Source organism: Bombina bombina, chromosome 10 (assembly GCF_027579735.1).
Source record: "Bombina bombina isolate aBomBom1 chromosome 10, aBomBom1.pri, whole genome shotgun sequence".
NCBI lineage: Eukaryota > Metazoa > Chordata > Amphibia > Anura > Bombinatoridae > Bombina > Bombina bombina.
The window spans coordinates 213,400,804-213,428,632 of record NC_069508.1 but is presented as its reverse complement, the minus strand read 5'-3'; the positions used below and the strand labels follow the sequence as shown (position 1 = coordinate 213,428,632).

The 27,829-nt window shown below is 40.1% G+C and overlaps 1 protein-coding gene across 1 annotated transcript in view; it reads right to left on the bottom strand.

The window, feature by feature from the left end:
- The window catches only part of DNAJC6 (DnaJ heat shock protein family (Hsp40) member C6), a 328,505-nt gene that overhangs the window by 33,191 nt on the left and 267,485 nt on the right, over positions 1-27,829 (bottom strand). Inside the window, exon 18 of the mRNA XM_053693681.1 lies at positions 10,204-10,380. Within this exon, the coding sequence (XP_053549656.1) occupies positions 10,204-10,380 (177 nt within the window). The remainder of the gene's footprint in view (positions 1-10,203; positions 10,381-27,829) is intronic.

Here is a 27,829-nt window from a genome sequence, read left to right as displayed (position 1 = left end):
TTGAGCAAAAGTTCCCTCTTGTTTTGAAGCAGAGGAAGTTGATGCTGAACCTGCCTTGAAATATCGAAAGGCACGAAAATTAGACTGTTTGGCCCTTGATTTGGCCCTGTCCTGAGGAAGAGTATGACCCTTACCTCCAGTAATGTCAGCAATAATTTCTTTCAAACCAGGCCCGAATAAGGTCTGCCCCTTGAAAGGAATGTTGAGTAATTTAGACTTTGAAGTCACGTCAGCTGACCAGGATTTAAGCCATAGTGCCCTACGCGCCTGGATGGCGAATCCATTAGTTAGTTAGCCGTTAGTTTAGTCAAATGAACAATGGCATCAGAAACAAATGAGTTAGCTAGCATACGTGTTCTAAGCTTGTCAATGATTTCAGTCAATGGAGCTGTATGGATGGCCTCTTCCAGGGCCTCAAACCAGAATGCCGCCACAGCAGTGACAGGCGCAATGCATGCAAGGGGCTGTAAAATAAAACCTTGTTGAATAAACATTTTCTTAAGGTAACCCTCTAATTTTTTATCCATTGGATCTGAAAAAGCACAACTGTCCTCAACCGGGATAGTGGTACGCTTTGCTAAAATAGAAACTGCTCCCTCCACCTTAGGGACCGTTTGCCATAAGTCCCGTGTAGTGGCGTCTATGGGAAACATTTTTCTAAATATAGGAGGGGGGGAAAACGGCACACCGGGTCTATCCCACTCCTTACTAATAATTTCTGTAAACCTTTTAGGTATTGGAAAAACATCAGTACACACCGGCACTGCATAGTATTTATCCAGTCTACACAATTTCTCTGGCACTGCAATTGTGTCACAGTCATTCAGAGCAGCTAACACCTCCCCAAGCAATACACGGAGGTTCTCAAGCTTAAATTTAAAATTAGAAATCTCTGAATCAGGTTTCCCCGAGTCAGAGATGTCACCCACAGACTGAAGCTCTCCGTCCTCAGGTTCTGCATATTGTGACGCAGTATCAGACATGGCTCTTACAGCATCTACGCGCTCTGTATCTCGTCTAAACCCAGAGCTATCGCGCTTGCCTCTTAATTCAGGCAATCTGGCTAATACCGCTGACAGGGTATTATCCATGATCGCAGCCATGTTCTGCAAAGTAATCGCTATGGGTGTCCCTGATGTACTTGGCGCCATATTAGCGTGCGTCCCTTGAGCGGGAGGCAAAGGGTCCGACACGTGGGGAGAGTTAGTCGGCATAACTTCCCCCTCGACAGAACCCTCTGGTGACAATTCTTTTATAGATAAAGACTGATCTTTACTGTTTAAGGTGAAATCAATACATTTAGTACACATTCTCCTATGGGGCTCCACCATGGCTTTTAAACACAATGAACAAGTAGTTTCCTCCTTGTCAGACATGTTTGTACAGACTAGCAATGAGACTAGCAAGCTTGGAAAACACTTTGCATCAAGTTAAACAAGCAATATAAAAAACGTTACTGTGCCTTTAAGAAAAACTAATTTTGTCAAAATTTGAAATAACAGTGAAAAAAGGCAGTTACACTAATGAAATGTTTACAGTGTATGTAACAAGTTAGCAGAGCATTGCACCCACATGCAAATGGATGATTAACCCCTTAATACCAAAAACGGAATAATAAATGAAAAAAACGTTTTTAAAACTAGTCACAACTGCCGCCACAGGTCTACTGTGGTTGTTACCCTCCTCAAACACGACTTTTGAAGCCTTTTGAGCCCTTCAGAGATGTCCTGTATCAAGCAGAGGGAAGCTGAGTGTCTCTGTCTGTAATTTTAGCAGTGCAGAAAAACGCTAAAATAGGCCCCACTCATATTACAACAGTGGAAAGCCTCAGGAAACTGTTTCTAGGCAAAAATCAAGCCAGCCATGTGGAAAAAAACTAGGCCCCAATAAGTTTTATCACCAAGCATATATAAAAACGATTAAACATGCCAGCAAACGTTTTATATTGCACTTTTATAAGAGTATGTATCTCTGGTAATAAGCCTGATACCAGTCGCTATTAAATCACTGTATTTAGGCTTAACTTACATTAATCCGGTATCAGCAGCATTTTTCTAGCAAATTCCATCCCTAGAAATATGTTAACTGCACATACCTTATTGCAGGATAACCTGCACGCCATTCCCCCTCTGAAGTTACCTCACTCCTCAGAATATGTGAGAACGGCAGTGGATCTTAGTTACTTCTGCTAAGATCATAGAAACCGCAGGCAGATTCTTCTTCTAAAGCTGCCTGAGATAAAATAGTACACTCCGGTACCATTTAATAATAACAAACGTTTGATTGAAGTTAAAAAACTAACTATAATACACCACTCTCCTCTTACTACCTCCATCTTTGTTGAGAGTTGCAAGAGAATGACTGGATATGGCAGTGAGGGGAGGAGCTATATATCAGCTCTGCTGTGGGTGATCCTCTTGCAACTTCCTGTTGGGAAGGAGAATATCCCATAAGTAATGGATGATCCGTGGACTGGATACACTTAACAAGAGAAAGAACTATCAAATTATTATACAATGAGGAGAGAAGCAGTGCGATAATTATTATATAATAATTTGATAGAAGTTCTTTTCTGGTTAGATGTTGGCCTTAATTGGCATTTAGCATAATACTTATTATCTGGTCCTCATTTGCTATAAGCGCTATGTTCTCTACCCCATAGGGGCTTTTGTGGCACTAAATGCTAATAGATAATAAGGGTTAAATACGGAGTGGTGATAAAATTTTGTTCTACTACCTTATCCTTTATTTGCCACAGAGACTTAATTCAGACATAGACCGGTATCATTATAGTTGGGTAGTGTTGATACACCTTATTATTACTGGTCTTTAATAAGCTATATGCTTTGTACTCCCTGGGGGGAATCTGTGTGGCTCATAACGCTTACAATAGATAAGGGTGAATGGAGATATCTTGATTGTACCCTACTCCTTTTTTTATATTGTTGCCACTGAGACATAATATAATATATAGACCAGTAATACCTTAATATGTACTGTTTACACTTAACCTATCTGTGTCTAAGCATGTGACCGTTTATGGTCTAATATACTTAACAAATAACTTTCAGGTCTTTGCCTGACTAGGAGAGATAGCAATGCTCTCTTAATTGAGTCTTGTTTTTAATACACCTACACACTTTTTTTAATATTAGCTTTAATGGTGGCATGGTCCACGACACTATTTTAACATTGTTATTAAATGTTATGTTTTGTCCTAGTTAAATTTGAATTCCCCTTTTATCATACCGTACTCCACCCCTTGATATAACATGTGAGTATGACCTGTAAGTGTGCCTAAATAATGCTTAATTTCTTCACTCTTTCTAATATATATATATATATATATATATATATATATATATATATATATATATATATATTTCATTTTGGCATTAGGCACTACCTCCATGTCACACATAGGATTGTACCTGGGGGTTTTAGGTTGTACCACCCTCTTTCCCACCTTCCCTAAAGGTTATTAGGGACCTTGTTTCTTTAATAACTTTAAACATACCTGAGCTGACAGGTGCAAACAATAATTTGGTGGACACTATTAAAGCTATTTTAGCTTCGCATCATGATTCAATCTGCAAACACTTTGACAAATCCTGCTTGAAACTAAGAAGAGACATAGCCTCCATAGATGAGCGCATCAACACATTAGAGAGCAAACAGGAGGATATCACAGCAGATCATTCTAACCTGGTCTCTTATACAGAATGCCTTGCTGAACAAGTCACAATGCTGGAGACAAAGCAAGCCGACCTGGACTATCACTCCAGGCGCAACAACATCAGACTACAAGGCATATCAGAGTCTGTCCTACCTAAAGACATCCCAGCTTATTTACAAGATCTATTCACCACAGCCCTAGGCCCACTCCAAGAGCCAGAATCTCTAATTGACAGAGCACACCGAGCTCTTAGGCCGAGTGCCATATCAGATGACAAACAGAGATGTGATGGTGAGGCTTCACTTCTTTTCCTTTAGAGAAAAACTTCTAAGGGCAGTCAACTCAGGGTCTCTGCGCTCCACTAAGTGTGACCAACTCCAAGTTTTTCCAGACCTCTCACCGCATACCCTCCAACTGCAGAAAACCTATCAAGACTACACTAAAATACTAAGATCAAATTAATCAAGTACCGCTGGGGCTTCCCAGTCAGACTGTTCATTACTAAGGACGAAGTTCAACACATCGTCACCAAGCCAAAGATCTCACCAAATGGGATTTACTTTCACTGCAGACCCTACCCTCATCCTCCACTTCAGACTCATCTGCTCTTCGGGCGAACAAACAACTTCCCCCTCGAGTGAAGATGAAGGGCCCACAACAGAGACCTAAACAGAATCAGACCCTGTCTTCTGCACAATAAGTTGAATAACTTCCTCTTTCGACAGATCTGCTGTTCCTCTACATCCCCTTAGACTTTCCCACCTGGTAATTACAGCCCAAGGACAGTAATTCACCTAGAAGACTCACCTGGGACTACCTGTATCCCTACCGTAAATATTCAGCTAATAGATTTTGTATAATGTTCTTTTCCTTTTCAGTTTGTAGTCACCACCTCACTAGGAGGCAAATTGTCTATAGTAAGTTTACACACCCAGGACTACTATCCCTCAACCCTTAAAAATTTCTAACCTCCTGAGACTAATATAGTCACCTTCTTGACCCTTCTAAACCACATCAACCTCCCCTCCCCACTGATACTTTCCCCATATGCCCACTCATACCCCTTCTCCTTCCCACCTTTCCTCCCTACTCCCTCTTATCCCTAAACACCCTTATTTCAGTTAATCTCTTAAACAGGTACGGCCTCACTTAACTCTCCATATCAAGTGACCCACAACACAGATAGTCCAAAGATTTTCAGTTATAGGCGGTAAAATCCACTGTTAATTGTTGAAAGTTTGTATAGCTATAACTAGATGTTGTTATGTATAATTGCTATAAATGTTAAATGTTAACTGTAATATTGTTTATTACATGCTGCTACACTAATTGTCACTAATACCCTTCCTTCACATTGCACAAGGCCTGATAAGATGGGGCCTAGCCCCCTCTCTTGCTTATTTATTTATTTCCTCCGGTATTCTTCCCCCCCCTCACCTTATCTGCTCTACTCACTCACACAGACTAGAGCACTTTTTGGTTGTGTATATTCTATCACAGACTCATTTGATCTCTTAATCACCAAGCGCCTATCACAGGTGCCTAAAGAGATAAGAAGGACCACCTATATATTATACCTAGTACTTCCCCCCTTTTTCCAGTTTTTTTCTCTCACTCCCACACTTAAACATGACACCTCTAAAAATTGCTACCCGAAACGTGTAGGGGCTCATCTACCAAAAGAAGCCTGCTCCTTAGATATTTACTAAAAACCAATGTAAAAGTAGCATTTATCTAAGAGACACATTGGCCTCAGGGATCCTCATTCCTCCAAAACTCTAAACTATTCCCCATATGCCACACAGCCTGATTCTCATCCAAGAAAAGAGGGGTTGCCATTATGGTACACAAATCGATAACCTGCAACATCCAATTCATAGAAAAAGAGGGCAAGTTCCTAATAGTAGTCTGTCAACTAGACAACGTCCAATATACCCTGGTTTCTCTTTATGTCCCCAATACTAAACAGCTCCCTTTCCTGAGAAAACTCTTACCGCTCATAGAACAAGTACGTAGAGGAAATTTAATCATAGGCGAGGACTTTAACATCACATGGGACCCAACTTTAGACAAAAGAGCTCTCACACACAAACCTATTGATAAAAGTACTGCCTCTCAATCCTATTCATTCCGTTTGTTAAGGTTCCAATATAAACTATATGACTCTTGGAGATGTCTCTCTCCCTCTGAGAGGGACTATACTTTTTACTCCAACCCCGACCAATGTTACTCCCGCATAGACTACCTCTTATGTCACTCCCCACTGATTGATAAATAATCCCGCCCAAAAATCACCATATGCCCATGGTCGGATCATGACATGTTCTCGGTAGAGATTTCCTCCTCACTCTCGCACTCAAGCCCCTCATCCTGGAAACTTGCCCCTGTCTTGATCACAAGTCCATCTTCCATTTCCACACCCGCAAACATTGATGACTTCTTCGCAAATAATGACAACAGTGAAACAGATGATGCTACACTATGGGCAGCCGCTAAGGCAATCCTCCGAGGTCATTTTATTAAACAAGCTGCAACAGACCGCAAACTACCGCTCTAATGTACCTTCGTACATTAGGGCGAACTAACAAAGAAATCCCCACTAGACTAATAGCGGACCAGATTGCCTCAATCAGATCCAAGATAAATTCCATGGAGGAAAAGAGAGTTCAATCCAATATCTTCGCCCTCAAACAGCTATATTACTACAAGAGTAATAGAGCGGACTGCCTCTTAGCTCAAATGTTGCTCATCCATACCCAACAACGACGTATTCAAACAATCAAAACCCAATCAGGATCAGTATTTTCTCCTAATGAGATAGCAAAGGCCTTTGCACATTATTATGAATCTTTATATAATTTAGACAAATCACCAGCTAACCCCAAGTCATCCTCTTCCCAAATCAAACAATTTCTATCATCGCTAGCTCTCCCAATTTTATCCGAGGAAGAGGCCCAAAGTCTCTCAAACCCACCCACTGCAGAAGAACTCAAACGGGCAATAAAATCCCTGCAAATAAACAAAGCCCCAGGCCCAGACCGGTTCACTGCATTATTTTTTAAAACATTTTTAAAACAATTAGCCCTATACCTGTTGAGATTCTACACAGCTGTTTTTTCGGAGGGGTTCTTACGTCCTGAATTCTTAGAGGCCACCATCTTAACTATTCCTAAGGAGGGTAAAGACCACTCACTTTGCAAGAGCTATAGACCAATTTCCTTGATAAACGTGGACATTAAGCTCTACGCCAAAATTTTAGCCATCCGGTTAAACCGACGTCTCCCGACTTCAGTGAACCCTGAACAGATAGGCTTCGTCCAAGGCAGGCAGGGCTCAGACAACACGAGACGGCTTCTCAATATATTTACAGAAGTCTCTGACATGGGACTGCCCCTCCTTGCCCTGTCAATGGACGCTGAAAAGGCGTTTGACAGGGTGAGGTGGGAGTACATGTTCTCCACCCTCAACATCTTTGGCCTCCCAGATGATTTTATCAAAGCGATTCACGCACTATATTCAGTCCCCACTGCCAGGGTTCGGGGTTCGGTTTTCTGCTCGGATTTAATTAATATAAACAATGGGACAAGACAGGGTTGCCCCCTGTCCCACTTACTCTTTGCCCTCTCCATCGAACCACTGGCGGCAGCAATTAGGAATTCCATCTAAATTCAGGGCCTTCTTATACACGATTCCCACCAAAAATTAGCTCTATACGCTGATGACATGACTCTGTTTATCACTGACCAGAGACCTCACTCCCCGCTCTATTTGATCTTTTAGAACTATCTCCTATTACAAATTGAACATAAGCAAAACTGAGGCCTACCCTTTGAACCTACCACAATCTACCCAGTCTTACCTTAAAAAAATTACAACTTCCAATGGTCACAAAATGGACTAAAACACCTAGGAGTATTCTTATCCTATGATACTAAAATAATTGTGCACACAAATTTCAATCACTTATTGACCCAACTCCAACAAGACCTAAATTCCAGGAGATATGATGAGATCTCCTGGTTTGGCAGAATAGCCACTGTCAAAATTATGCAGCTACCCAAATTGACCTACCTATTCAGATGTCTTCCCATAAAGGTCCCGATAACATTACTCAATAAAATCCAAGCAGTGATCAATAGATATGTGTGGAATGGCAAACGCCCAAGAATAGCAGCCACCCTCCTTCAAAATCCCCTCAGTACAGAAGGACTGGGGCTCCCAATGCTCACCTACATCTCAGCGTGAAACATTGTTACCTCCCCTCCCTCCCTCGCTAGTTAGAAATAGAACAAGCCTCCCTACCGGCCCATATGACCCTACCTGACCTCCTTTGGACTCCTCCCAACTGCCCTTCCTCCATCCCCTTACACAATAAAGTAGTCATTCAATGAAGAAACACCTGCCTTCGTCTCTGCCACCAGCCACAAATTTCCCCTCACCCGTCACCAATCCACTCTCTTAGAGGATTACTTAGAGGATTACTATACCATTTGTGGGCCCCGGGGTACGAAAAACATTTTCTGACCTCAAACTCTCTGACTTTTATTTAGAAGAAAATCTCTCACACAAGAATCTCATAGAGAGAGTTTCTGTCCCAATTAAACACCAGTTTGACCTCATTAGACTCCGCTCGCTAATGAAATCATGGGGATTTCTAGATGATCCTCCCAAACCCATAACCCCATGGGAACTTCGCATAACAACAAACACCTAACTCAGGTCCTCACTATCCTACCACTACCAGTTTCTGCTTAACGCACAGACACTAATGAAAACTAAACACATGCTGGCCTAGGAGCAAGATTGGAAACAATCACACTCAGAGAAGTCCTGGGGCGATGCGATCACCCACACTAAACATACTAAACACTGTATGAACCTATATGAACTTTACTACAAGCTCCTCACAAGATGGCATTTTGTACCACTCAAATTACACAGAATGTTCCCTAGCACCTCCCCCTGTGCTAGCGTGGATGCAAACGGGTTGGGGATCCATACCACCTTTGGTGGATTTGCCTAATCATTAAACCCTTTTGGGCCAAAGTACTCACACTATGCCAACTCCTAGGCCTGATTGTGGACCTGCCCTCTAAAGTCGCACTCCTACACATAAACCTATATAGCACCCTTTACCTGAGCGTTGTTTACTAATAACAGTTATAATGGCAGCAAGACTTATAATCGCCAGAAACTGGAAAAAAAACAATCCTCCACAGTGGCAGACTTACGTACATCTAATCACCTACATTAAATCCATGGAAAGCTATGCTTACCGCTCACGCCAACAACACAATCTATATTTCCTTATTTGGGAACCCTGGGAGGCCACTGGTGAAGGCCAGATACTTTCTCTCCATTAATCTGGCAAACCATCCCACCAACACAAATTACTTCCCACTCTCTCTGAAGTTTTTTTTTTTTCCTTCTCTCTCTTCTCCCTTCCCCATGGTCCTACTACTCTACTCAATTAACAACTTGTTTAATCGACTGAAACAACTATATATATTTAACAAATAAATATAATTTTTTCATTAAAAGGTCTTAAATATTGATTACATACATTAATAACTTAAAGTTTACAAAGTTTGTAATTGAAAGGTTATATTGTTTTGGAAACAAGAGCTCATAACACAGTTTTGACCTAAGATTTTGTAACATATCACATCTCGGACATTCAGCAGATGGAACTATATCCAGCAACACATGTTCTCATTGGACTTTCTATACTAAAAGAGAATGTACTTTTGATTTCTTTGTATTTGTCATCTTTATATAGCTTAATTCATGTCCTGAACTCACGTGTAATGCCTTAATGTTTTTTTTAATAAAGCTCTTTCCCCCCCCCCCCAAAAAAAAAGGAAAAATTAGTATAACTTTAAATTACTATTGTAAAAAATTATAATTTCAGCAAATGTGGTCATGTAAATATTTCTGTGGGATAAAAAATTTCAGATATTTTAAGTTCATTAGGATTTACTCTTGAGGGGGGAAAAAAGTTGTTTGTTTTTTTACCTTGTTTTTAATTATTTTTTTTAAATTGGTTTCCTTAAACATGGTGGTTTTATAGGACCAACTGACCTTCGCTTGTAAAAAAGACAATTCTATGGCCATTGGGTAGATTCTATTCCATCTGAAAAGCTTATCACTTAATTTGTGTGCAAAAATGTATATAGCCTGTAAAAGAATTTTGTAGAATACAATTTACACCTGTATTTATTTTTAAGAAATAAAAATCCTTAGAAACTCTTGCCAAATCTGTGTAATCACTTTGAGGAGTTTAATATTGTGTTGGCTATTTCCTTTTTACTTAAATGATGTGGAAAAATATGACAAAAATTATTTATTTTGAAATATTATATTTGGCCAACACATATTTTAAAGCCAACCAATTTAGACATTTTACCATCAGGTCCTCTGTACATATCAAAACTAAACATTATTTAAATTTTTAAATCTGTCTTGAACTCTACCAGAGAAATCTTTCAAGTCTCAAAGCTGTAAAGAGAAAAATAATATTAACTTACCTTATCAGGATGGACAACTAAGACTGCTTTGCGATAGACTTTCTTAACCTGTTCTGGAGTTACAAGATCAGCCATACTGATAGGTTTCCATTTAGTTTCTCCTGACCACAACACGGTGTGCATTGTAGAAAGTAGTGCTCTGATATTTCTTTCTTTACCTTCAATCCAATCTAAAATCTGCAAGATAAAGCAAAATTTAGCTTCAATAGCATTATACATCACAAGTGAAAAAAGTGCTGAACAGTTATGTTATGGCAGTACTTGTAATGACCAACTGAAAAGAAGAGAAGATGCACAGGTATTTAGTATACTGTGGACCCTTTAACCCTCAAGAAGAAACTACATTTCACTCAATTGCCCATTATCTCATTTGAATGTTCTTTGTTCTTTATTACAAAAGATTATATGTTGCAACTAATTTAAAAATTGCACTTCAGGTAGTTGGCTTGGTTAAAAAAAAAAAACCCAATAAGAATCTTATTGAACAAAAAATACAAAAAATAGTATGCACATAAAGGAACATTAAACTCAATTTTCTTTTTTATTCCCAACAGAAAGTTTAATTATATATAATTAAAAAACATAATTTATGCTTACCTGATAAATTTATTTCTCTTGTAGTGTATCCAGTCCACGGATCATCCATTACTTATGGGATATTCTCCTTCCCAACAGGAAGTTGCAAGAGGATCACCCACAGCAGAGCTGCTATATAGCTCCTCCCCTAACTGTCATATCCAGTCATTCGACCGAAAACAAACAGAGAAAGGAGAAACCATAGGGTGCAGTGGTGACTGTAGTTTAATTAAAATTTAGACCTGCCTTAAAAGGACAGGGCGGGCCGTGGACTGGATACACTACAAGAGAAATAAATTTATCAGGTAAGCATAAATTATGTTTTCTCTTGTTAAGTGTATCCAGTCCACGGATCATCCATTACTTATGGGATACCAATACCAAAGCTAAAGTACACGGATGATGGGAGGGACAAGGCAGGATTAAGCGGTAGGAACCACTGCCTGAAGAACCTTTCTCCCAAAAACAGCCTCCGAAGAAGCAAAAGTATCAAATTTGTAAAATTTGGAAAAAGTGTGAAGCGAAGACCAAGTCGCGGCCTTGCAAATCTGTTCAACAGAGGCCTCATTTTTAAAGGCCCAGGTGGAAGCCACAGCTCTAGTAGAATGAGCTGTAATCCTTTCAGGGGGCTGCTGTCCAGCAGACTCATAGGCTAGGCGTATTATGCTCCGAAGCCAAAAGGAAAGAGAGGTTGCCGAAGCTTTTTGACCTCTCCTCTGTCCAGAGTAAACGACAAACAGGGTAGATGTTTGACGAAAATCTTTAGTAGCTTGTAAGTAAAACTTCAAGGCACGGACTACGTCCAGATTATGTAAAAGACATTCCTTCTTTGAAGAAGGATTAGGACACAATGATGGAACAACAATCTCTTGATTGATATTCTTGTTAGAAACCACCTTCGGTAAAAACCCAGGTTTGGTACGCAGGACTACGTTATCTGCATGAAAAATCAGATAAGGAGAATCACATTGTAAGGCAGATAGCTCAGAGACTCTCTGAGCCGAGGAAATAGCCATCAAAAACAGAACTTTCCAAGATAAAAGTTTAATATCAATGGAATGAAGGGGTTCCAACGGAACTCCTTGAAGAACTTTAAGAACCAAGTTTAAGCTCCATGGGGGAGCAACAGGTTTAAACACAGTCTTAATTCTAACCAAAGCCTGGCAAAATGCCTGGACGTCTGGAACCTCTGCCAGACGCTTGTGCAAAAGAATAGACAGAGCAGAAATCTGTCCCTTTAAGGAACTAGCTGATAATCCTTTGTCCAAGCCCTCTTGGAGAAAAGACAATATTCTACTCCATGAGTAATTCTTGGATTCACACCAATAAAGATATTAACTCCATATCTTGTGGTAGATTTTCCTGGTAACAGGCTTTCGTGTCTGTATTAAAGTATCAATGACTGACTCGGAGAAGCCACGCTTTGATAGAATCAAGCGTTCAATCTCCATGCAGTCAGTCTCAGAGAAATTAGATTTGGATGATTGAAAGGACCTTGTATCAGAAGGTCCTTTCTTAGAGGCAGAGTCCATGGTGGAAAGGATGACATGTCCACTAGGTCTGCATACCAAGTCCTGCGTGGCCACGCAGGTGCTATCAGAATCACCGATGCTCTCTCCTGTTTGATTTTGGCAATCAGTCGAGGGAGCAGAGGAAACGGTGGAAACACATAAGCCAGATTGAAGAACCAAGGCGCTGCTAGAGCATCTATCAGCGTCGCTTCTGGGTCCCTGGACCTGGATCCGTAACAAGGAAGCTTGGCGTTCTGGCGAGACGTCATGAGATCCAACTCTGGTTTGCCCCAACGATGAATCAACTGAGCAAACACCTCCGGATGGAGTTCCCACTCCCCCGGATGAAAAGTCTGACGACTTAGAAAATCCGCCTCCCAGTTCTCCACGCCTGGGATATGGATTGCTGACAGGTGGCAAGAGTGGTACTCTGCCCAGCGAATTATATTTGAGACTTCTAACATCGCTAGGGAACTCCTGGTTCCCCCTTGATGGTTGATGTAAGCCACAGTCGTGATGTTGTCCGACTGAAATCTGATGAACCTCAGTGTTGCTAACTGAGGCCAAGCCAGAAGAGCATTGAATATCGCTCTTAACTCCAGAATATTTATTGGAAGGAGTTTCTCCTCCTGAGTCCACGATCCCTGTGCCTTCAGGGAATTCCAGACTGCACCCTAACCTAGAAGGCTGGCATCTGTTGTTACAATTGTCCAATCTGGCCTGCAAAAGGTCATACCCTTGGACAGGTGTACCCGAGACAACCACCAGAGAAGAGAATCTCTGGTCTCTTGATCCAGATTTAGCAGAGGGGACAAATCTGTGTAATCCCCATTCCACTGACTCAGCATGCATAATTGCAGCGGTCTGAGATGAAGGCGCGCAAATGGCACTATGTCCATTGCCGCTACCATTAAGCCGATTACCTCCATACACTGAGCTACCGAAGGGCGCGGAATGGAGTGAAGAACACGGCAAGCATTTAGAAGTTTTGATAACCTGGACTCCGTCAGGTAAATTTTCATTTCTACAGAATCTATAAGAGTCCCTAAGAAGGAGACTCTTGTGAGTGGGGATAGAGAACTCTTTTCCTCGTTCACTTTCCACCCTTGGAGAATAAACTAAGTATAAAACACCACACTCCTCTTACGACCTCCATCTTGGTTGAGGCTTGCAAGAGAATGACTGGATATGACAGTTAGGGGAGGAGCTATATAGCAGCTCTGCTGTGGGTGATCCTCTTGCAACTTCCTGTTGGGAAGGAGAATATCCCATAAGTAATTGATGATCCGTGGACTGGATACACTTAACAAGAGAAAACTTTGTAATGCACCTAAATTATTTATTTGGCCTGTTTTTACTGTAATTTAACTCTGTAAATTGAAGTGTTACCACTCCCCCAGAGGCTGAAGTGCATTCTGGGGAATATAGAACCTTGACCCCCCCCCCACATGCTGCACAGTGATTGGTTGATATGTGCAGTAACATGTTATATATATATATATATATATATATACACCCACATACATATATCCCTAATTGAAAAACACAGCAAAAACAGTAAGATAAACAACATTCATGCGGCTTATTAATAGGTGTATCCCAGGTCTGCTAAACAATGCATTTTGAAATTGAAATGCTTTTTAACAATTTATTTTTCATGTTAATCTTGTGCATGCAACACTGGTGTGAAATTTTATTGTAAGGTTACAATCTACATTGTAGGTTTCTAATTTTGTAGTTTATTTATTACAATGTAAATGTAGGTTACAGTATATAGGTCGCACCTGTCAAATTTTAAACTAGGAGGTCAGAACATTTAAGAAATATTAGGAAAGTAAGTATATTACACAGTGTATCTAGACACGTAGTACTCCATCGTGGTTGCAAAATAAATACTTTTAGAATTACAACTATAGAACAAGTTGATGGTGTTATTATTTGATTTTTAAAGTGAATGCATTATATCCTGATGGATTAAACAAAAATTCCGATTATCCTAACTTGTGAAGGTATAATCTAGATTTTATTAAAGACACAGAGACGAGTATTTTGCATATCTTTTACTACTCATATGCAGCATTTAAAAGTAATGATACAGAAATAAATGAATTCAACATTAAAACAATAAAGATAACACAGAGTTAACATAAGTAACCAATGAAATGTATACTTTGGAAAACACAGAAAAATGGACCAATAAGATGAGTCATAGCTTCCATAAACTGTCCAATACGTTCCCCAACTTCCTCTTTCTTGTCTGACGCTGAAAACCCAAAAATTAAAAATAACAGATCCAGCCAGAAATGAAGAAACTTCTTTTAATCCCATGACGAAGAGATGAACAAAGTAAACAGGATTATTTGAACCAGGAGAAAAGATTTTGCAGATTGTAATGGCTTGATTGAATGCAGAGGAATGAAACCACTTTTAAGTAGATCTTCATAACTGGTTGGTAAATGAAAACCAAATAAATTATTAATATTGTGAAAATATAAGGGAGGGTAGAATGACAAAGGGTGGGAAAATACTCATCTCTGTGTCTTTAATAAAATCTAGATTATACCTTCACAAGTTAGGATAATCAGAATTTTATTACAAGACCAGAGACTCATATTTTGCTAGTTATGAATGCTTCTGCTAGACTCATCCACCTAAATCGCCAATCTACATCAGCTGCTCCACTCTGCCAGTCTCTACACTGGGTCCCCATACACTCCAGAATACAATTTAAAGTATTAACCCTAACTTACAAAGCACTCAACAGTCTAACTCCCAACTATATTTCCTCTCTCATCGTGAAATATTCCCCATCCCGTCCTCTTCAATCAACCTCTGACCTACGTCTCTACACTCCTGTTATCTCTAAGTCCCACTCCGCCTCCAAGACTTTGCACGTGCTGCTCCTGTCCTCTGGAACTCTCTACCCAGCTCCATAAGACTGTCTCCAACCTTGTATAGCTTCAGACGCTCCTTGAAAACTCACCTATTCAGAGAGGCTTACCATCTCTCCTCCATCCCTCATGCGAACCAAACTAATACATGTACATGAACTGCCTGACTCACTGCTGCAAATACAACCAATGTAACAAGCTACCCCAACCTTATGTCTCTGCACCCTTCACCTATAGACTGTGAGCTCTCCGGAGCAGGGCCCTCTTCCTCCTGTACTAGATTTGTTTAGTTTTGTTATGTTTTGTATTTTATCACAAATCTGTGTCATTGTATACCCGTATCATTGTACCCAAAGCTACGGAATTTGGAGGCGCTTTACAAATAAATGATAATAATAATAGTTTAAAGCAACTAACAAAATAAATTATTAGCTGGATGATGAATGGGCTTGAAATAAAACCGTTTGAAAATAGTCTGAAGACCAATCTGCAGAAATTAAAATTTGTTGTAAAGGAGCAGCTTTAAGAAAAGCTTTGGTAGCAGCTGAACCTCTAACAGAATGGGCAGAAAAAAATTAAATATCAATACCAGCCTCTTTCATAACCCATTTCACCCAGCGAGAAATAGAAGTATTAGTAGCAGGAGCATGGAGAGGAATAAAGGATATAAAAAGTTGATTAGAAGAAGAAGATCTTAGGAGAGAAGTTTTAGACTCATACTCTAAGACATTTAACAACACAAAGAGAAGGTTCAGAAGGCAAGTATGGATAAAAAATGGAAGAAGAAAAAGTTTTAGTTTTGAGAGATAAGAAAAAGGTGACACCTTCAGGAGAGAAGAGTTTAGAGTTAAAATCTAAAGCACAAACGTCAGAAACTCTGCAGAAAGAAATAAGACATAATAAGGTAGCTAACTTGGCAGAAAGTTGTTTCAAAGAAAGTAAGTTATTAGAAGGCCAAGATTTGAAAAGGGAAAAAATCTTGTCCACATCCCAGAAAAAATTATATTTAGAAATAGGAGGGCATTTTAGTCTAATGGCTTTTAAAAATCTACAAATGAGGTGATGTTGACCAATAGGAAAATTATTTAATAAAACATGTTTGGCCTAAATAGCTGAACGATAAAAATTGACAGATCTGTAAGCTAAACCTAATTCAAAAAGAGATGTTAAGAAATTAATAATATGGGGGGGCGGAGCCGATGGCTGAGCTGTGCAGACGTGTGGAGACTGAGCTCTGCTGCATTTAAAAGCTAAAATACTAATTCCCTGCTTAAACTTAAGCGGATTTGCCCATTGCCATTCTGGGCTATTCGAGGGGATCATTCAGAGAGTTTTTTCTGGCCAAATTAAGCACAACTTGGGGAGATCGAGGTGGGCCTGAAAGGAGTACCGGAGGCTCCTCTAGGAAACACTGCGGCTGCGGCCTACGCCGGAACTCGCGACTGGCCGACTCTAACCCTCAATAAAACTAAACAGTAAGTCTACTTAACCGGAGGTGCCACTATACTGCTAGACCTCCTTTAGACTTAGAGCAGGTGATCCTTAGCCCCTAATTCGAACTTAAAGTGAGAGTGCTTGGAAGAAACCCATGTGGCAGGCTAGGAATATTACTCCACCCTGGTCCTTGTAAGGGGAAATTCAGCTTCAGTGCTTTTACCTTCTTTCAACACACTATAAGACATTTTCACTTATACAGTTTAAGTGACGTAGAGTGCGGTGTGCTACTTTATTTTAGTGTGGGTTTGAACCTTTCAATTGTGTGGAAAGAGAAACAATACTATTGCCTGTCTCCATTTTTCTCCCTGCAAGTAGGCCTAGCCAAACCTCTTACAGTTCTAGCACAAAGGCCCTGAAGAGCTGATTATAATACCTGTCTACTCATCTCTCCAACCTCTGCAATTTTTACTACAGCTATCTCCATTGAGACTTTACAGGTTACCCACTAATAAAATGCAGGGGTAGGGGGGTTAGTGGCCAGATGCCCTCCCTGTGCTAGCTGCTTATACTGAACAACAAACTGAGATCCAGTAACTAAGCTTATACCTTTACTTGTCCCTATCCCCACTGCCTCCTTTGGGTAAATATAAAGACTAGCTAACCTTGCTAGCAATGTCTTAGGTTCTTAAAAACAAAAATAAGACATCAACTAGGTCTAAAAACTCTGTTGCTGATCATTTCAAACTTAAGGATTCAACTGTTACTAGGGACCCTACATCGCCTCACTCATGTCAAGAGGGTTCTGATAGTACTAACTCCTCCATATCCCAACAACAGGAGGAAGAAATGGAACTTACAACCAGGTCAGATATAGTGGATACTCTATCTAAGAGGTTAAAGACCTGCAGGATAACTTGACATCTACCATTAAATCCTCAGTTGCAGACCTCAAAAAAGATCTTGCAGAAATGAGAGAGAGGACTGAAGCGCTCGAGCGCAAACAGGAGGACTTGGCGATTGAACAGCAGAATATAATTGCCCACTCTCAAAACCTTGCAGATTATGTCTCAGAAATAGAACAGAAGGTGGCAGACCTAGAGGATAGGTCGCGCCGCAACAATGTCAGATTTAGAGGCATTACTGAGGAGATCCTACAGCCTGACTTAGAGACATTTGTCAAGAAATTCTGTGTCTCATTAGCACCCCCCTCAGATCCAAATGATGTGCTAATTGACAGAGTCCATAGGATCCCCAGGGGCAGGAATGCCCCCAAAGACAAGCCCAGAGATGTAATTGCAAGGTTCCACTTCTTTACTTACAAAGAGCAACTCATGAGAGCAGCTTTTTCCAAACCTCAACTTCCTGAGCATCTGAGACAGATACAAGTATTTCCAGATTTATCACAGTTCACCCTTCAGAAAAGGAGCACCTTTCGCCAGCTTACCCAATCCCTCCGTTCAAGAGGCTTAAAGTACAGATGGGGTTATCCAACTAAACTCATCATTCATCGAGAGGGATCTCTGATTACAGTGGACTCCCCAGCGATGGGTGAAGATCTTTTGAAAAAATGGGACCAAGCAGACAATCATGCTGCCCACTCTCCTTCTAGGCCCTCACAGCTAAGGCCTACAGCTGACCAATGGAACCCCCTCCCTCAACGTCCTCAGTCCAGTAAAAAGAATTCAGCTGTCAGGGACTCCCTTCCAGGATAATCTGATAAGTATCTACTCTAACTGTTGCACTTTGCTGTGTATGTTTTTCTTTTTCCAGGACTATTTTAGTGACGATTCTTTTTGCAATTGCCTCTTTGGAAGTCATTTTGCGACACTTGTTGCAAAACCATTCCTGTATACTATCTACTTATGTTGTGGGAGACTTTGGGAAAGAATGTATTATCTTGATTTAATCTTTATATTTTTTTTTTTTTTCCCAATACAGTCTTGTTTGAAAGTGCTATAATGTATTATTTTTAAATTTGTCTATGCAATAAGTATATTATATGTTTTTCTGTATAATACTGTTGACTCACAGTGCCTATATATTCTCACTTATATCACAAAGTTTGGTCCTGAGTCACTTATTCTACCTATCTATGGTTAAGGTGCACACTCAATGTTCATATAGCACTTACAAGCTGGTTCCAGGTTTTGTTTGTTTATGTAATGTTTTAAATGCTTCACTAGTTAGATTGTAGATAGATAGTTTTGAATTCTTTTTTTTTTTTTTTTTTATTACTTTAGAATATCCAATGTGAAGTCTTTGCAACCTAAGTATTAATATAGATATCTGCTCCTTACCGGGAACCTATAGTTCTGCCTATATATTTTCACTTATACTACAAAGTGCTGGTCCTGAGTCACCTGCTCTACTTATATATGGTTAATGTACACACTTAATGTCTATATAGCACACATAAGTTGGTCTCAGGTATGTTTATGTAACATCTTAAATGTTTTACTTGTCAGATTCTCGACAGACAGCCTTAAAATTTATGTTTTGGTTCCCTTGCCGGAGGGGATGGTGCATGGAGGTTATCCTGCGACATTCGTTGCAGGACCATTTCTGTATAGTGCTCATTTATGCTGTGGGAGACTTTGGGGAATAATGTATTTTCTTGGTTCACTCTTTATAGTTTTTTTTTTTGTTTGTTTTTTTTCTTCACTTTTTTTGTGCACAGTTCTTTGTAAAGTGTTATAATGTATTGTTCTCAAATTTGTTTTGCAATGAGTATATTATATGTTTTTTTTGTATAATATTGCTGACTCACAATGGATGAACCTAGGACTTGCTTCCCTTGCCAGTTTTCATAACATATGTCAACTGGGTCCTTATTAAGGTGGCCAAAATTGCCCCGAGAGAGGATTTAAAATTCTGGCTCTGAAAGTAACCTACTGGGGTCCCATTGTGTGAGTCCTGAGATATGTTTGTTCACTGTTAGTTTTTAATTTACCAAGTTGTTCAAATTTCTCAGATTCTCTCAAAGTGTAATTCATATGCCCCATTGTCACAGTTATCATTCTATGTCTATAAATTTTTGGATAGCCGTGGTTTCGGCTTTGCTTCTGGACATAGATACAGCGACATGTGGCCTTATATGTAGCCCCTCTGGCTTGTTATGCATCATATATGATGTTGTTGTGTCTGGCTCCGAGGCGGACCCAATAGCTAGATGCTGCCGAGATTATGCATTACCTAGATACCCACTTTTTCTTACACTTACCACACTAGACTATTTTAGAATATCCAATGTGAAGCCTCTGTAACTTAAGTATTAATACAGATATTTGTTCCTCACCAGGAATCTATAGATTTGCCTATATATTCTCACTTATATCACAAAGTTTGGTCCTGAGTCACTTGTTCTACCTATCTATGGTTAAGGTGCACACTCAATGTTCATATAGCACTTACAAGCTGGTTTCAGGTTTTGTTTGTTTATGTAATGTTTTAAATGCTTCACTTGTTAGATTGTAGATAGATAGTTTTGAATTCTATGTTTTGGTCCCCTTGCCGGAGTAGATAGTGCATATAGCCTGGTGTTTAATTATTGGAAGGCTATTAGCCCTGGCTTTGAGACCAAATCTTCTGAGTATTATGTTTTTAGACTTTGTTGTTCAAATGTACTTTTGCTCACTTTTATCTTGTCCTTTAAAGATAAGGTTCAAAGTCACTTTTCTTATATGTATTAGGACACCATCAGACTTCCTAGGGACATTTAGCTCAGCGACAACTGCAAAATCATACTCTCTTTACAGGCCATGCCCTATTTCAGGCCAATAAACTGCCACTAACCACACCACTGTTCAATGTCCATGTTCTTATTATTAAACGTTACCTATTTGGCACAGACTTTTTACATAGCTTCAGCATAGACACATAGGTTTCATAAGCAAGCATATGATCACATTTAGGATATTTCCCTTGGTTTCCCAAGACACCCTGTTAGATTTAAAAGAATCCCTGCCCCTCTAACCCCCCCCCCCCCACTGGATCTCACTTATCTACCATTTAAGGGAGGGCATTGGCTCTCCTACTTTAGCTATACCTAATATACTAGTTACAAACACACATAAACTAATATTTGTTTTCAATTCACCATCTGCACATTATCTGCTATCTCATCCTGAGGCCTTTTTCTTTTATTCCATCTGGCCTCACCTACCCCCCCCCCCCCTCAATAATACCTAAGTTTACGGATGTAAACTTGTGGATCAATTAGAATCCCTACGCTTCTTAGAATACTGCTACTTTTGGTTCATCTGAACCCTAAGAATCCATACATTATATTTCTTTACATTTTCAATCTCTTTTTTATATGCTTTCTCTACTTTAGTCTTTTTACTTCTATCCCTTTTTTTTTTTTTTTTTCCTCCTCTTCCTTCCTCTTTCCCGGTTTCTCCTTTCCCTTGCCCCATTCTTCATAATGGAGACCTCCATACGATTCCTTACTTTAAATGCTAAGGGCTTAAATTCGCCTGATAAACGTAGTATGTTAACAACATATGGCAAAAAATTAAAGGGGCACGTCCTATTTATTCAGGAAACTCATTGGACTATAGATAGGCCCCAATCATACAGATCGACTCTATACCCAGGCCTGATTACGGCCTCTCATACCGATAAGACAAGAGGAGTTGCAATACTCCTACATAAAGACCTTCAGTTTGAACAAATATACCTAGATAGGGACCCTGGCTGTAGATTCATTATCTGTGTGTGTAAACTTAATGGTACCCTCTTCACCTTAGTTAATCTATATGCCCCAAATCAACAACAACTACATTTTCTAGCAAAAGTCCTTAATCTAGCAAAATCGGTGAGACAAGGTCATATCGTAGTTGGAGGTGATTTTAATGTCATTTGGGACCCTAAATTAGATAAAAAACTTGTAACGGGTAAATCCATTGATCCCTATACTAGTTCTACAGCGATCAAATTTAGATCTCTATCTGCTAGACATGAATTATATGATGTCTGGGGAACATGCCATCCTGAGGACAAAGATTTTACTTTTTTCTCCAATCCGCATAAATCCTATTCCAGACTGGATTATTTTCTAGTTGATTCTAGGCTTCTTAATGAGGTCACAAACTCACGAATACATATCTGTACATAGTCAGACCATGATGCGGTTTCTTTTGACATTTTTCCAGCAGGAGCTCGCAAGAGGGGACACTCTTGGAGGTTCCCGAATTTCCTCTGGGAAGAACCAGGATTTAAGGATTCACTTACAAAAGCGATTAATGACTACATACAGTTTAATATACTGGGCCAAACTTCCTTCCAAATCTTGTGGGGGGCATTTAAGGCATATATAAGGGGGTTCTGCATCTCTGAATCGGCTAGAGTCCGGAAGAACAGAGGAGGCCCTTTGGGCCAGCTGGCCGCGAAACTGAGGGACATGGAGAAAATCAACAAGAATAATCCTACTACCACAATCTCTGATGAAATCAGTGCCCTAAGAAGACAAATCCTCCAATTAGAGCATGACAGAATCAAAGCCAATCTAGCAAAATTTAAGCAAGTAATGTATCACAAAGGTAACAAGGCAAACGAGCTTTTAGCTTGAAAACTTAATGCAAGAACTGCTCACTCTAGGGTCCAAGCTCTAGAGATCAACGGCTCTAGAATTTTAGCTCCCGAGGATATTGGAAATGCTTTCGCTGACTATTACTATCAACTTTATAATCTCTCGGAAGCAGAAAACCTGGACACTCCCTCTATCGATAGGATACAGGAGTTTTTAGATTCCCTTAAGCTCCCTACACTCACAGAAGACGCAAGGAACTCACTCCTGCACCCGTTTTCTACTAAAGAAATCCGTAATGTCATTACCCAACTCAAACCGAATAAGTCCCCAGGACCTGACGGTTTTACAGGCTCTTTTTATAAAATGTTTAAAGAACATCTATCATCCCTTCTCTGCCCCTTCTTTAATGAGGTGGCAGAGGTAGGAAGCTTTTCAAGAGAGTTCTTGGAAGCATCTATCATCGCGATTCCCAAACCAGGAAAGGATCCCCTCTATTGTGCCAATTATAGACCTATCTCATTGATAAATTTAGATGTCAAGATGTACTCCAAGCTCTTAGCCAACAGGATTGTTCACCTACCCCCGGATATCATACAAATAGACCAAGTTGGCTTTACCTCTGGTAGGCAAGGTCCTGACAATACTCGTAAACTTTTACAGGTGTTTTCCGAGTCAGCTCACCAGGAGGTTCCCAATGGTGGCTCTGTCTTTAGATGCGGAAAAAGGCATTTGACAGGGTCCGACGGGATTATATCTGGCAGGTGCTTAAATCTTTTGGCTTTCCTCCACAATTCGTTGGCATGGTTCAGGCGTTATATACTGCACCATTTGCAACGGTCAGAGGAGTAGGTTTTAGATCTAGAACCTTTCCCATTACTAATGGCACCCGGCAAGGCTGCCCCCTTTCGCCTCTGATTTTTGCTATGGTTATGGAACCTCTAGCCCAAGAGATCAGGTATTCTCTAGGCATAGAGGGAGTCAAGATAGGTGAGCGATTAGAGAAAATCGCCCTCTTTGCCGATGATCTGACCATTCTGGTAACTAACCCGAGTTCTTCAATTCCGGAAGTTTTTAGGACCTTAGAATCCTATGGGGTTCTCAGTCTCTACAAAGTAAACATTCTTAAAACTGAAGCCCTAGCAATTAATCTTGATTCCAGGCTCCTTGCCACACTTAAGACCCGCTTCTCTTTTACCTGGCACACAGACCTAATCAAACATCTGGGTGTATTTCTCGGTCCTGATATAAATAAGGTTATTAAATACAATTTTGAGCCATTGATCGCTGAAATTAAAAGCCTTTTACAGAGGTGGGATTACAGAGAAATCTCTTGGATGGGACGTATCTCTACTCTTAAAATGGCTATCCTTCCAAAAATCCTGTATCTATTTAGGTGCATACCCTATACGATACCTAAAATCTATCTATCTCAGATTCAGTCCATATTCATCAAATATGTTTGGAGAGGAAAGATTCCGAGGGTGGCGAGCCGCATTCTTCAATTACCGATAAATAAAGGAGGTATAGCTTTTCCCAATATATATTTATACCATGACGCAGCCAGGCTAACTCACATTGCAGCCTGAAGCAATGAGAAAGAGAAACCGGCATGGTTTTTGCTTGAGACTGAGGTTATCCCTAGAAAATTTCTTCTAAAAGACCTAATATGGATTGCTAAGCATAGGCTCCCTGATGTAGCGCTTACAAATAAAATAATTTTAGACAATTGCCGGACATGGCATAGACTTAGACATCATAAAGGACTGGCACCCCATCCCTCACCTATTCATAGTCTTCAGGGATTGATGATGGGTCTTCCAGACATACATAGACAGGACTGGCTATCATGGAATTTTACTTGTGTTGGGGACCTCTATACCCAGAAGAGGCTATCAACAACTAAACAAATAGTCGCGCAGGTGAAAGATGCTCCGCGGTGGTTAATGTTTGAAAGTTATAGATTACTAGAGTATTGTCAGGCTTGGGGTTTCCCCAAGACACAGTTGAGAGAAAGTACTACTTGGGAGAAACGATGGCAAGCAGGGACTAAGCCTATAAAACCACTCACAAATCATCATCTGCTACTTCTTAGTGACTATAGCGAAATCACACCCTGGCAGATAAAGGCGTGGGGATGTGAAATAGATGCTCAAATCACCCCGGTGGAAGTGGAGCATGCGACAATGATCACTAAATCAGCTATACACTGCATAACTTTCCTTGAAACCTATTTCAAGGTCCTCTTAAAGTGGTATTTAACCCCCCATAAGTTGTCTAAGATACTGTACAGACTCTCCGCAATGCTGGAGGGAATGTGGCCAACAGGGCACAGACCTACATATTTGGTGGTCTTGCCCAAAAATCGCTCCCCTGTGGAGAGAGACTTTTTTACTGCTCTCTGACTTGGGTATCATATTGCCTAAATCCCCAGCTTTAGCCCTTCTGCATATTGGTCTTAGGGAGCTACAAAAACCCCAACAAATCCTTGGAGTTGCAATTCTTATTGCAACCAAGGTGTGCATAGCCAGGTCATGGAAAAAACTTGAAGCTCCAACTCTAGCTCAGACCACTCAACTCATAGACTATCTAGCGTCTATGGAGAGAGGTTTCTACAACACGACTGACCGTATTGACAAGTATTGGAAGATCTGGAATAGGTGGCTCCTCAAACCTCCTTGATGCCCAAATACTTATTATTGTCTTTCTGTTCCTATGGTGGATTCATTATCCCTCTGAGATTTCTCCTACACTTCCCTTTGCCCTACCCCCCCCCTTTTTTTTCTCTCTCTTCCTTCTTTCCTCTTTTTTCTTATTTTTTTTTTTTTCTTTCTTTTCCAATTTCTGCTGTTAATTTGAACTTGATGTCCCTTACTTAGTAAACTTGTTAGGGACTAATTGCTCTTATATTAGGACTGATAGATTGAGACATTAGGAACATACATAGCTAAAGACTCTTGTGACATCCCCCAATTAATTTTGATAAACTAGACTTCATTTTGGAACACAATTTAAGGGATATTACTCTATCTCTTGAGTTATCTCTCTTTAATTTAGATGTAAGAATGAGAGTAACCTATTGGTTGGTAACTGTTCCTATGTCAAAATCTTGTGCCAGCTTTGTATTATGAATACCCTTGTATTTTATATTTTAGAATTGTTTAAAGTCTGTTCTTATGCTGATTGTTTTACTTGCATTCTCTTTGTACTGATTTATGCCTAATAAAGCTATAATAAAAAAAAAAAAAGAAATTAATAATATGACTTATATCAGCTGAAAGGGGATCCAAATTCCTAACCATGCACAAGCTAGACCACTTTGACCATGCATAAAAATAGGATATTCGGGTGCCTGGAGCCCAAGATTTTCGCATGAGAGTCTTAACTCCTTCAAAAAGTCCTTCAAGAGGAGAGGAATCCCCGAAATTGACCAAGCAATGAGACAAAGGGAGTCTAGAAGAATGAGATAGTGATAGTGTTAACCAATCTCCTTCTGGATTGGTTAACAAATGTGGAAGAATAGGAAGTTTGCAAGACATTTCCAGAAGTGAAGGGGACCATGGATGAGCCGGCCACAGGGGGATTATTAAAAGAAGATAAATTTTGTCTCTGCGAATCACTGAAATTGTTCTTAAAATCATTGAAAAGGGGGGAAAAGCATAGGCTCCTTGAGAAGGCCAGAGTTGGAGAAAAGCATTGATTGCCGCTGCTTCTCGATCCAGTCTCGAACTGAAGTAAAGAAGAGTTTGGAAATTCAGACGAGACGCAAAAAGATCGAGAATGAAGGGACCTCTGAGGTGAGACAGAGAAAGGAAGACATCTCTGTCGAGTCTCCAATTGCTGGAATCCACTAGAAAACGAGAGCCCCAATCCGCTGCTGTGTTTGAAAGACCTGGAATATATTCCGCTTTCACAGAAATATTCCTGTCTAAACACAGATGAATGAACTCTTTGGTAATATTGGAAAGATCTCTGGACTTTGTACCCCCTAAGCGGTTTAGATATCAAACTGCAGAGATATTGTCCATGCGAAGTAAAATGGTAACTGGAGAATTCCTCACAAAACTCTTGACAGCGAAAGATCCCGCTAGAAGTTCTAAACAATTTATATGGAACCGTTTCTCCTTCAGAGACCATTTTCCTCCTGTGATGGAAGGACCGCAACGAGCACCCCAGCCGGACCTCCTGGCGTCGGATTCGATTACAAGGTCTGGGGAATTTCCAAAAATAGCTCTCCCGTTCCAAGCATCCATATGAGAAAGCCACCAGGAGAGTTCCTCCTTGGCCTCTGGACAAAGTTGGATTAAATGAGAGTAAGAAAACCCTTTCTGTAAATGGCAGATTTTGAGACGTTGTAATTCCTGTAAGTGAAGGGGAGCAGGAAATATAGCCTGGATAGAAGATGAAAGTAACCCTACTATTCTGGCTATATTCCTGATAGGAGTGAATTGAGCTGAGAGAGTATCAGATATTTCTTTCTTGATATTTTTTATTTTGTCTGGAGGTAAACTGAGACAAGCTTTGGAAGTATCTATGGTGAAACCCAGATAGACCAGAGACTGAGTAGGAGTCAGGACAGATTTCTGTTTGTTTATAATAAAACATAGATTCTCCAGAATGAATGGTAAAGGATAATTGATTTTGAAGAGAAGTGAAATTCTGGTTCATAATCAGAATATCGTCTAAGTAAATAATTAGACGGACTCCTCTGAGTCTTAACCAGGCCATAACTGGTTTTAATAATTTTTCAAAAAATCCAAGGAGCTGAAGAAAGACCAAAAGGAAGACAAGTAAAACTCCAAAATTGGTCTTCTCAGGAAAAAGTTAGAAATTTCCGATTCTCTGGAGCAATCGGAACAGTCAGATAAGCGTCTGTCAGATCTAAGCGAATTAACCAATCGTTTTCTCTGAGGCAACCACGTAGCAGATGAATTCCTTCCATCTTGAAATGATGATAGGAAACAAAAGCATTTAGATCTCTTAAATTTATGACTGGGCGGAATTGACCTTTTTTCTTTTTTACAAGAAAAAGATTGCTGAGGATGAAATCTTGAGAAAAATTGACATTTTGAATGGCTTGTTTTTGAAAAAGGGTTGAAATTTCTGATTGAACCAGCATTTGATCTTCTTTTGAAAATTGAATGGGACGAGGTCTTAGTATTTGAACAGGAGGGGAAGAAAATTCTATCAAAACACCTTGGACTGTTTCAAGGATCCAAGGATCTGAAGTTACTAGACTCCAATTTTGAGCAAAAAGTGTGAGTCTGTCACCAAGATTTCCTGGGAAAGAAGGAAGGGAAAAAGAAAAAGGAAAACTTACTTGTAGGGGGGGTTGTGCTCTGGATCGCTGACCCCTTTGGAACCACCATCTGGAACGTGACGGGAAGAACTGGGAAGTAGAGGGATCTTGGAATGATCGCTGGAAATGTTGCTGGAACTGTTGTTGATATTGGAATTGAGGTCTTGATGTGCTAATGAGCAGTTTTTACTCACCGCTCACTTACCTGCAGCGCTGGTATTACAGGTTTTTACAAACCTGGCGTTAAAAGGCAAGAAGTGAGTGTTGAGCAAAATTGAGCTCCTTACCGCACTTCAATACCAGCGCTGCTTAAGTCAGTGGTGAGCTGGTTGTACGTGCTTGTGCATGATTTCCCCATAGGAATCAACGGGGAGAGCCGGCTGAG